The 11,613-nt window shown below is 54.9% G+C and overlaps 1 protein-coding gene across 1 annotated transcript; it reads left to right on the top strand.

The window, feature by feature from the left end:
- The first annotated feature begins 6,049 nt into the window (after window positions 1-6,049).
- PRSS57 (serine protease 57) lies at window positions 6,050-11,218 on the top strand. The gene is made up of 5 exons (XM_086411247.1): window positions 6,050-6,128; window positions 6,400-6,553; window positions 7,435-7,579; window positions 9,233-9,496; window positions 10,836-11,218. Exons 1-5 carry the CDS (start codon window positions 6,050-6,052, stop codon window positions 11,082-11,084), a joined length of 891 nt encoding a protein of 296 aa, XP_086267373.1. The 3' UTR covers window positions 11,085-11,218.
- Window positions 11,219-11,613: the final 395 nt, after the last annotated feature.

The following is an 11,613-nucleotide window of genomic DNA, read 5'->3' as shown; positions in this document are numbered from 1 at the left end:
GTCTGGAGAAAGATGGGGCAGGATGTGCCCCAGATGGGGGCCTGTCCACCTTTACCCCCAAAGGCCTTTGCACCCCCTTTTTACAGTGAACATGCACCCATTTAGCAGGGAAAGAATGAAATAAACTACCAAACAGAACAAAGGAAAAGACTCAGAAACAGCAGGGGGCCTGGGTTCCAGTCCCAGCTCAGCTCCTCAGGTGCTGTGTGATGCCAGGTCTGCTCCTTAACCTCTCTGAGCCTCACTTCCCTACCTCCTAGGGCTGCTGAAGGACTTGGAATAGGGCCCAGCTCACACTCGTGCAGGGGTTGGCACTGTTTCTGTAAAGGGCCAGATAGTAAATATTCCCAGCATTGCGGGCTGGCCGATCTGTTGCAAGGACTGAGCTCTGCCATTGCAGCCAGAGGCGGTAGATTGCGGCATCAAGTGGCCCTGTGCCAATAAAACTTTATTTATGAAACAGGCATGCCCACCTCACAGCTCTCGCCATTACTGGACATCCTCTGGGCATCTGGATCTCAGTGCGTCTGACACTGGGCTCTGCATGGGCCCCAGTCACCACCCCTTTCCTGTTCCCGAGTCAGAGACGCTGCCCCATGTCTCCCAGCCCTGACTCTAGCTCAGGCCCTGTGCCTGCTACTCCTGCCTCCTTTCACTGCCCTCTCCCTGTCTCCCTGCCTCCTCTCTCCTCTCCACTCTCACCAGACGGTCTTCCCCAACCTGCCCCACTCAAGCACCTTCTATAGCTTCCCAGTGCCCTGCAGCCTGGCTCTGAAGGCCCAGCTGAGCCCTGGAAGCGCCCTTCCTTCCCCTGCCCCTGCCGCTCGCCCCACCGCTCACCCACTGGGCCCTCCTCCAGGTGCCCCCTCCCCACCTTCCCCGTGTTCCTGGGTCTTCTTCTTGCCCTAAAATCCTACTCTCCTCCCTCTGCTTCCTGCCAACTTCAGTCACTTTCCCCCCTGAGTTCCGCCTCTGATGATGTCACTCACTGTGGTGTCTTGCGCCCAGCTCTCTGCCAGAGCGGGGGTCTGTGTCCCCTTCCTCCCATATCCAGTGCCTGCTCACAATGGGCGCTCAGTAAACACTCATGGAGCGAAGGACTGCATGCCTCCTGCTGTCTCCTTTGATCTTCTCAGCAGGAGTGGTGGCAGTAGCATGCGGTTTACAGATGAGGGGTGCACAGGACACCCAGCCCCCTGCTGAGTTCTCACCAACACCCTTAGAGATCCTCTCAGGTCACCTGCTCCTCAGAGGAGGAGACTGAGGCCCAGACAGCTGTGGGGGCAGCTCTAGGGACCCCAACAGTGACCCATCTTCCCCCTGCAGAAATCCTGGAGGCTGAAAAGGCAGACAAGGTGGAGAGAAGTGGTGAGTCTCTGCCTGCTGCTTCAGAGACCCATTCATTGAATGGGTTTGCTCAGGGCCCCCATGTGCCGCACACTGAGACCCACACATCCCTTTCTCTGCCAGGTCCTTGGATGCAGGTCCAGGAGAAAGTCTGGGAAGTGCAATTGTGTCTGGCACAACCCCTCACTGGCTGGGCTGGCACCCACAGGGGAGTGACTGCCATACAAGATGCTGGTGGATTGGGCTGTTTATTCTTTAAAAAAAAAAAAATGTTTATTTGGCTGCACTGGGGTCTTAGTTGCGGCATGGGGGATCTAGTTCCCTGACGAGGGATTGAACCCAGGCACCCCTGCATTGGGAGCACAGAGCCTTAGCCACTGGACCACCAGTGATGTCCCTGGGCTGTTTATTCTTAAGGCAGCATCACCCATTTCAAGTAATAAGAAGCAATCTCCTTGGAGTGTGAGTTAAAGGGGTTAAAAAAGTAAAGGGTAAGCGTCACCAGTTGACACCTGCATGGCCTGTACCCCAGGCCAAGCACCAACCCCATCCACAGATGAAGAAACTGAGACACATGGAGGCCAAGTCGGGGTGGGTGGGGTCCTTGGGCTTCAACACTGTGTCTGGGGGCTCACTGGGAAGATTTTGAGTTTTTCTCAAGTTCTCAGGGGCTCCTGACCAAGCTCCATTCCTCTTCTAACTGCTTGAACCTCTGCTGCTAATTTGGGCTAAGGAAGGGCCTGTTCACTTATTGAGTGCTGACTGCATGACCCGCTCAGGGCAAGGTGATAGACACCGACTGCATGTGTGCCCTACTCAGGTGCTCAGCAGCTGACTTTGAGCTAACCTCCTCAATATATAAAAAGCTCCAACAAATCAACAACAAAAGTAAGTGTTCAGGGGAGTAAAGGGAGTTTTCTCATCATTATCATCATCATCACCATCATTGCTGTGACTTAGAAAGCCACCGAATCCTCCATGCAAAGACCCTTCAAGTCTCAGAGTTCTGGTTTCAAGACCCTCTGCTGTGCAGCCCCAGACCAGCCAGGCTCCTCTCTATGGGGCTTGGTTTAGGAAATGGAAACACTGAGCCCCACACAGGAGGTTCCTTAGAATTTCAGCAAGCTTGGTTATTCGGATCCTTGAAGGACGGTTGCTGGTTTCACAACTCTCACCAGAAAAGAAGGAAATGTTCCAGGCTGTGGGCAGAGTTGGCCCCTGGCAGAGACAGCACGAGCTAGTCTGAGGCTGCAACTCTGGCGCATCGCTCCCTCGCTGTGCAAACTTGGTGAAAGCACTTGACCTTTCTGTGCCTCTGTTTACCCCATCAGTAACATGGGGACAGCAACAATTCCAACAGCCTTGGGTTTCTCTAGGACTGCATGAGTCCCACACACCCTGGGGCGTGTGGCTGGGGGAAGTGACCGACACGGGAGCACAGCTGTGACAGGCCAATCCCAGGGCCCCACAGTGGACAGGAGCCACTGAAGTCACCTAAGGAATAATCCCCTACCAGCTGCTTTGACCTCCGGGGAAGCACAGGGTCCAGCCTGGCCTAGACCCCGGAAACAACTTCCACGTGGACCCTGTTTCCCACTTTGCTCTGTGTTCAAGGCCTGATGGTTCCTGCAGCTGCTATCATATCACCACAAACTTAGTGGCCTAGAATCATGTGCCCAGGCTTCCCCAGTGTTCACTGGTTAAGAATTCACCTTGCAATGCATGAGACACTGGCTTGATCCCTGCTCTGGGAAGAGCCCACAAGCCATGGAGCAACTAAGCCCATGCACAACTACTGAGCTTGTGCTCTAGAGCCTGCTCAGCAACAAGAGAAGCCACCGCGATAAGAAGCCCCCACACTGCAATTGAAGAGTAGCCCCCACTTACCACAACAGGAGAAAGCCCACGCAGCAATGAAGACCCAGCACAGCCAAAAATTAATTAATTAAAAAAATTCACATCTGCTTGCCTGGTTGGTGAGCCTCTCTGTGATGAGATCCAGGTGCCTGAATGCCATGTTTCTTTCCAAACCAGCTGGTTCTACCCTCACCCTGCCACTTTCAAGGCTGTGCCTCAGTTTCCTTGTCAGTACCACGGGTGATAACAATCAGTCAGTTAGTTAGTTCAGTCGCTCAGTCGTGTCTGACTCTTTGCGACCCCATGAATTGCAGCACACCAGGCCTCCCTGTCTATCACCAACTCCCGGAGTTCACTCAGACTCACGTCCATCGAGTCTGTGATGCCATCCAGCCATCTCATCCTCTGTCGTCCCTTTCTTCTCCTGCTCCCAATCCCTCCCAGCATCAGGGTCTTTTCCAATGAGTCAATTCTTCGCATGAGGTGGCCAAAATACTGGAGTTTCAGCTTTAGCATCATTCCTTCCAAAGAAATCCCAGGGCTGATCTCCTTCAGAATGGACTGGTTGGATCTCCTTGCAGTCCAAGGGACTCTCAAGAGTCTTCTCCAACACCACAGTTCAAAAACATCAATTCTTCAGCACTCAGCCTTCTTCACAGTCCAACTCTCACATCCATACATGACCACAGGAAAAACCATAGCTTTGACTAGACGGACCTTTGTTGGCAAAGTAATGTCTCTGCTTTTGAATATGCTATCTAGGTTGGTCATAACTTTCCTTCCAAGGAGTAAGCGTCTTTTAATTTCATGGCTGCAGTCACCATCTGCAGTGATTTTGGAGCCCCCCCAAAAAAAGTCTGACACTGTTTCCACTGTTTCCCCATCTATTTCCCATGAGGTGATGGGACCAGATGCCATGATCTTCGTTTTCTGAATGTTGAGCTTTAAGCCAACTTTTTCACTCTCCTCTTTCACTTTCATCAAGAGGCTTTTGAGTTCCTCTTCACTTTCTGCCATAAGGGTGGTGTCATCTGCATATCTGAGGTTATTGATATTTCTCCCGGCAATCTTGATTCTAGCTTGTGCAGCATAGTAATTAACACAGGGGACTGAGGCTGGCTAAATATAGCCCCACAACAACCCTGTCCTCATTTTGGGGCCTGTGGACATGTCACCTCATGGGGCAGAGGAGACTTTGCAGGTGAGATTAAGTTAAGGCCCCTGAGATGGGAAAAAGCCATGACAAACCTAGACAGCGTATTAAAAAGCAGAGACATCACTTTGCTGACAAAGGTCTGTCTAGTCAAAGCTATGGTTTTTCCAGTAGTCATGTATGGAAGTGAGAGTTGAACCATAAAGAAAGCTGAGTGCCAAAGAATTGATGCTTTCAAACTGTGGAGTTGGAGAAGACTCTTGAGAGTCCCTTGGAGAGCAAGGAGATCAAACCAGTCAATCCTAAAGGAAATCAACCCTGAATATCCATTAGAAGGGCTGATACTGAAGCTGAAGCTCCAATACTTTGGCCACATGATTCGAATAGCTGACTCATTGGAAAAGTCCCTGATGCTGGGAAAGATTGAGGGCAGGAGAAGAAGGGGACGACAGAGGATGAGATGGTTAGATAGCATCACTGACTCAATGGACATGAATCTGTGCAAACTCCAGGAGATAGTGAAGGACAGAGGACGCTGGCCTGCTGCTGCAGTCTATGGGGTCACAGTCAGACATGACTGAGCCACTGAACAGCAACAACCTGAGATGGGAACGACCCTGGATTCCCCAGGGGGCCCAGTGTCATCACAGGGTCCTTATAAAAGGCAGAGGGGAGGATCAGAGGCAGAGAGACAGGAGATGCTGCGCTGCTGGCTGTGCGGATGGAGGGAGGAGCTGCAAGTCAGGGATGTGGCTCCTCTAGAAGCTGGAAAAGGGGGGAGCCAGTGCTCCCCAGGAGCCTCCAAAGGGACCAACCCTGCCCACCCCTGGATTCAGCTCCATGAGCCCATGTTGGAATTCTAACCTGCCTCCCAGACCTCTCATTGCGTCTCCACATTAGCGGGGCCTCAGCAAAGCCTCCCCAGGGCAGCACAGGGTCTCTGACCTATATGTCCATAGGCTCACCAAGGCCCTGCCACCCCCTCCCTGCTCTGAGGCCTCCTTGGCTCCCCAGTGCCCACAGGAGGAGCCCCTGCCCCTTGGCCCCACCTTTGAGGGCCTGAACTAACCCGATTAGCTTGGTGTTATCTGACCGCCAGGCCCTGTGCTTCCGTTGTGAGCCCAGATCAGCGGATCTACACCGTCAACCGGGAGAAACGTTAGCACCAAGGGTGTGGGGGCCTTTGTCACATTACGCTCCACCTCTAGCACCTAGTAGAGGCTGGTATACAGTAGGTGCTCAAAAATGCAGCAAAGGCAGCAGGAATCACAGGGCTTTCTGGGGCTGGGATTGCACATGGGGAGACTGAGGCCGGAGACAGTGACCAGCAGGGCTGAGGCGGGACTGCCTCCATCTGGTGAGCTGGCCCCCAACCCGGAGGGGTGGCCAAGGCTGCAGTGCTGCCGGCTGCTTAGCATTTTCTGGTGAAGGTTACTGGTTACTTGGTTTCTGGGTGAACAACAGGGCCCTGGAGCCCTCACACCCCTCCACTGCTGGTCTCCTGGGCAATTATGATTGTCATCAACAACCCCAATGCAGGAGAATCATTGGGTTTTCTAAAGTGCTGGCTCAGAACCGGCCGTTGCTGGCGGGGCCTCCGACCACAGGCCACAGCCCCATTTCCCTTTTCCTGGACGTTGGGAGGGGTGCGGCCCACTGAGCTCTCCAGGGACACACCTGCCTGTGACAGCCATGGGGCCCGGGGTGGGGGACTGGGGCCGCCTGCTGCTGACTGTGACCGCTGTCCTGACACTGCCCATGAGGCCCCCAGGTGAGGACCCCCAAGTATTCCACCCAAGCCTGCCAGAGGCCCACAGGGACCCACCCAGGAAGCCCCAGCCCCCTGCATGGCTGCTTCTCTCGGGTTGCAGCTTGGGGGCGGGCAGGAGGCCCAGTCCCAGCCCCAGGTTTTAGGGAGTCTGGCCCCCCACTCTGCAAACTCCAGGGTCTTCTCTTTCCATCTCTGTCTCTCCTGCCTCCCCCCAGCCTGACCCCCTCCCCATCCTGCCCCACCCCTGACAGGCCACCCACCCTGCCTGCAGGCTCCTGGGGGGCACAGATCATTGGGGGCCACGAGGTGACCCCCCACTCCCGGCCCTATATGGCATCCGTGAAGTTCCAGGGCCAGCACCACTGCGGGGGCTTCCTGCTGAGGGCCCGCTGGGTTGTGTCGGCTGCCCACTGCTTCAGCGGCCGGTGAGCCTGGGATGAGGGCATGTACTGGTGTGGGCAGGGGGGTGGAGGGGGGCTTGTGCAGACGGGCCTCTCAGCTGGGCAGGGGGAGTTAACAGAGAAAAAGGGGCAGGAGAAGTAGGGAAGGACCGGCAGCCATGACCATAAGCAGAGGTTACAACCGTTGCATTCATCCTGAGTGTGTGCTTGCATGCATACTAAGTCGCTTCAGTCGTGTCTGACTCTTTGAGACTCCACGGATTGTAGCCCATCAGGCTCCTCTGTCCATGGGATTCTCCAGGCAGGAATACTGGAGCGGGTTGCCATGCCCTTCTCCAGGGGATCATCCCAACCCAGGGATCGAATCGCAGTCTTTCACGTCTCCTGCATTGGCAGGCGGGTTCTTTACCACTAGCGCCATCTGGGAAGCCCTCATTCTGAGTATATTGATACAATAATTACTAACATTAATATTGAAATTATTAGAGGCAATGCTATAATCCAGATGGGAATTAGAATAAATATAATGAGTGTTATATTCATTTGAAGTATAATGTTATAATAAGTATTCAAATTAATAGTGCAGCAGGACTCCCCTGGTGATCCGGTGGTTAGGACTCCACACTTTCACTGCAGGGGCCATGGGTTTGATCCCTGGTTGGGGAACTAAGATGCCACATCTAATATGGAGTGGTCAAAAAAAAAAAAATATATATATATATATATATTGCAGCAATTGGAGTTAATACCATAATTGAGACGGGAGGGTGATCAACTCAACATTTATCATCACAAGCTGGCAGGAGGATGGCATGGGCTTACTTCCCAGGAGGCGAGAGACTGAGCCTGTGTGAGACAGCCCTCACCTCAGCCTTGCTCACATTCCCCGCCCATTCCCCCCACAGAGACCCCGGGACAGGCCTGGTAGTGCTGGGGGCCCATGCCTTGCGCACCAAGGAGGCCACACAGCAGGTGTTCAGCATCTCCGCTGTCATCACGCACCCAGACTACCAGCCCACCACGCACACCAGTGACATCTGTCTGCTGCAGGTGACCCATTGCGTGGGGATCGGGCCCTCGGTGCAGGTCGGACCTGTCCCTACCCCTCCCCTTACCATGGCCTGACTTGTTTAAAAACAGCTGTTAGGCGCCTGTGAGCGTCTGTGAGCACCCATGAGTCAAGTCACTCCCTCCACTGCCCGCTGGAACACCCACACAGCCCGCTTGGCCTGCTGCTTGCTGAGCAGTCAGCACCCCAACAGGCTCTGACCCCCGGGCCTTTGCGCTGGCTGTGGCCCTGCCCAGCCCATGTTCCCCAGACTCCATGTGGCTTTCAGGTCTTTGCTCAGTTGTCCCCTTCTCAGGCAGCCTCCCTTAATGACCTCCAGTTCTCGGCTGCGCCTGGCTCCCCCCCTTCTCACCCCATCCCCTCTTCTGTGTCCAGCACCACCCACACCTTCTGGAAGCACCTGTACCACTGGTTCCACCTCTGCCCTTGAGGGCGGGGATTTTTATCTCGTCTGTGGTGAGTTGTGGTACACAGCAGATGCTCAACATTCACGTTGAAACAGTGAGACTGTAGGGCCATCAAAGACCCTGATCCCTGCCCCCTCAGGCCCTCCAGGGGGTTTCCTCCCTCCCCGCACATGTGCCTCTATTTGGACCTCACATGGCCCTTCCTGCTTGGGGGACCACCCTTCCCACAGCCCCCACCTGGGGGGCCCCAAATTCAACCCCAGGGACTACGGAGCTGCCATTTAAAGGGAGAATATCCCCAAACTGCCCTTGAAATGGGTGAAAATCAAACAGAGGGGACATTCAACACAACAAAAATGAAACCCTGGGAACAGGAGGGTCTAGGGTGTGGGGTTTTCTTGGCAAAATATAATGTGGGCAGCCAGTGTTGGCAGCCAAAGCTGGCATATGAATTCTGCTCCTCTGTGAAACCCCGTAGCCTGGAACCCCTGCTCTAATTCACCTAGCCCACTGTGCAGACGGGGAAACTGAGGCTAGGGGTGATCAGGGATGCACCCAAGATCAGGGAGTGAACACCCAAACCAGGGGTCCCAGTTGTTCATTCCATAACTGCTGATTGAGTGCCATCTGTGTGCCAGGAAACCATGAATACACAGCCATGAACATACAGCCCTGGCCTGGCTCCCTCTGAACTCCCAGTCTAACTAGGTGGCAGCTGAGTAAATCAGCCTTGACAGGAGCACATGGGAGCCCAGAGGAGGCACCTGTCCTAGACTGGCAGTCTGGGAGGACTTCCTGAAAGTGGTGTCTAAGCTGAGTCCTAAAAGCTGGATAGGAAAGGTGCCCCCAGCAGGGGGTACAGTGTTACAGTGTGAGCAAGTGTGCAGGTGGGAGGAGGGGAGGGCCAAACTAATGGGCCAAGAGGTTTTTTATCCCCGTGTCCTAAGGGCAATGGGCACGGAGGAGAGCTCAGAGCAGGGAAGAAGATGCTGGTTAGCAGGACCCCTGGGCAGCTGCGGGGGCGAGACTGGAAGCATGGAGGCTGGTGAGGTCTGATGAGCAGGGGCCCAAGGTGACAGAAGCAGCCGGGCCCTCTGACAGCCTAACAACAGCTGCAACTGACTTCTCTCCACAAGGACAGGAAGAGACGAGGAAAGGTAGACAGGAAGGGGTGGCAGGGGGCAGCTGCAGGCAGGCCTAACCTCCCTGCACCTCCCGCCCCTGCAGCTGAACAGCTCTGCCACCCTGGGTCCTGCAGTGGGACTACTGGGACTGCCGCGAAGGGGCGCCAGGCCTCCCCGGGCTGGGACACGCTGCAAGGTGGCTGGCTGGGGCTCCGTGTCCGACTTCGAGGAACTGCCGCCTGGGCTGATGGAAGCCGAGGTCCGCGTGCTGGAGCTGGACGCCTGCAACAGCTCCTGGAAGGGGCAGCTGAGCCCTGCCATGCTCTGCACCCACAGTGGGGACCGCCGGCGACGTGGCTTCTGCTCGGTGAGATGTTCACTCTCAGTCCTGCCTGCTTGCTGTGTAGGGAAACTGAGGCCCTCAGAGAGGTCAGAGCTGGTCAGAGAGCTTGGGCAACTAAGTCCCTGCTCACCTTTAACCAGTTGGTGAGGCCTGGGAAGGGGAGGGAGCCCCCAGGGTCACAGGGCTGCCATGTACGGCTGCACAGGTTGTGCACTGCACAAAGGACTACAGATTTGTGTCTTTAAAAGCAGTGTCCAGATCTCAAGGAAGGCGTTTCTGCTCCTAAGCCTTTGTATGGATTAATGGCAAACCTGGGCCTGATGCCCAGGGAGAAACACAGCCCAGACTGGGAGCAGGGGAGTGTCTTTTGTTCTAGCCAAAGTGCGTGGTTCAGATTCTAGAGCCCAACTGCCCGGGTCCACATCCAGATGAGCCACTTCTTACACATATGGTTTTGGAAAAGTCATCTCACTTCTCAGGAGCTCACTTTCTCCGTCTGTAAAATGGTCACACCAATAGGACATATTTCTTTGGGTCAGAGCTGATTCCAGGTGAAAATTAGGGTGATAGGTCTGGGGAGAGGAGGAAGCAGGGACTTTAGGGTGAGTATTCAGGAAGGCCTCTCTGAGGACAGTACTTTCGAGACTTGGAGGAGCCTTGAGAATGTCTGAGGGGAGACATGCCAGGCAGACAGACCAGTCACAGGGCTGCTGTGTAGTCGCGCAGGTTGTGCATTGCACAAGGAGCTATAGACTTGTGTGGTATACAAGGAGTGTCCAGCAGGGGGCAGTAATGGGTCTCAAGGATAGGCAAAAGCCTAGAGGTTGGAGCTTGGGCTTCCCAGGTGGCACTTGTGGTAAAGAACCCCCTTGCCAATGCAGGAGATATGAGACGTGGCTTCGATCCCTGAGTCAGGAAGATCCCCTGGAGGAGGGCACAGCAACCCACTTCAGTATTCTTGCCTGGAGAATCTCATGAACAGAGGAGCCTGGAGAGCTATAGTCCATAGGGTTGCAAAGAGTTGGACAAGGCTGAAGCAACTTAGCACACAGAGGTTGGAGCTCAGTTTGCTGCAGAAACAGCTGGCATGTCTGGCTGAAACCAAATGAGTTCGGGGAGAGGAGAGCAGATGAGTGATGGGGGCTGGCTTCTCTAGGCCCTAAAGGCTGAGATGATGTGTTTAGTCTTTGCTCTAAGAGCACTGGGGAGCCATGGTCCCAGCCCAAGCTCTGGGGACTGTCCATGGGACATAAAAGGGTTTTGAGGTAGAGAAGGTCCAGATCAGATCTACATATATTAGCTTCTTTAAGGAAAGTGAGGCCCAGCAAGGGACCCCTGACCTCACCTTTGCCTCCACCCTCAGGCGGACTCTGGAGGACCCCTGGTATGCAGAAATCGGGCCTATGGCCTCGTCTCCTTCTCTGGCCTCTGGTGTGGGGATCCCAAGACACCCGATGTGTACACACAGGTGTCCGCCTTCGTGACTTGGATCAGGGACGTGATTCGGCATGGCCAGCGTGGCCCCCAGCCCAGGACCACGGGGGGCCGGCAGGCGTTGTCTGAACCACAGCAGCACCGGGTACACCACCAAGATGGCAAACGATACAAATAGCTCTGGCCTGGAAAACTCCGAGGCTGGAGCAGAGGGTCCATGAGCCCTTAAACTCCAGGAAGCCTGGTGTCAGGGCAGGTAGGGGGCATCAGTTCCCAACTAAAGGGCAAAATAACAATAAAGTGTTAACTGACTCACAGATATGATGGTCTGCCCTCAAGGTCCACCCACATGCCCTTCAGCTTCTCCTTGGCCTCTGAATGGTCAAGGCTCCAGCTCTGCCACCCTCTCTCTGAGGGACCCTGAGCCACAGGACCTGGACTCCTCACCACCCTCCCTCCCGTTCCCCACACTGACCCCCCTGGAGTTTCCCATCTGCGCCTCACAGCCCAGGCTGGGGACAGCCTCCCGGCCTCCTTGGCCCCTGCTTAGAAAGCCACTCCTCTGCCCTCCGGCCAGACCCATTCACAGATGGGGAAACCAAGGCTGGGAGAGAGTGGGGTCTCAGGTTGGCCTACCTCCGTGTTAAGCCTGATCCTCGAAAAGAACTTCAGGCAAATGGTGCCTGGCTGGCAGCAAGGCTGGGTGA

The sequence above is a fragment of the Bos grunniens genome, chromosome 7 (assembly GCF_055505025.1).
Source record: "Bos grunniens cultivar Pamir isolate PY7600 chromosome 7, Bosgru_T2T1.0, whole genome shotgun sequence".
In the NCBI taxonomy this organism is placed as follows: Eukaryota; Metazoa; Chordata; class Mammalia; order Artiodactyla; family Bovidae; genus Bos; species Bos grunniens.
This window is presented reverse-complemented; position numbering and strand designations above follow the sequence as displayed.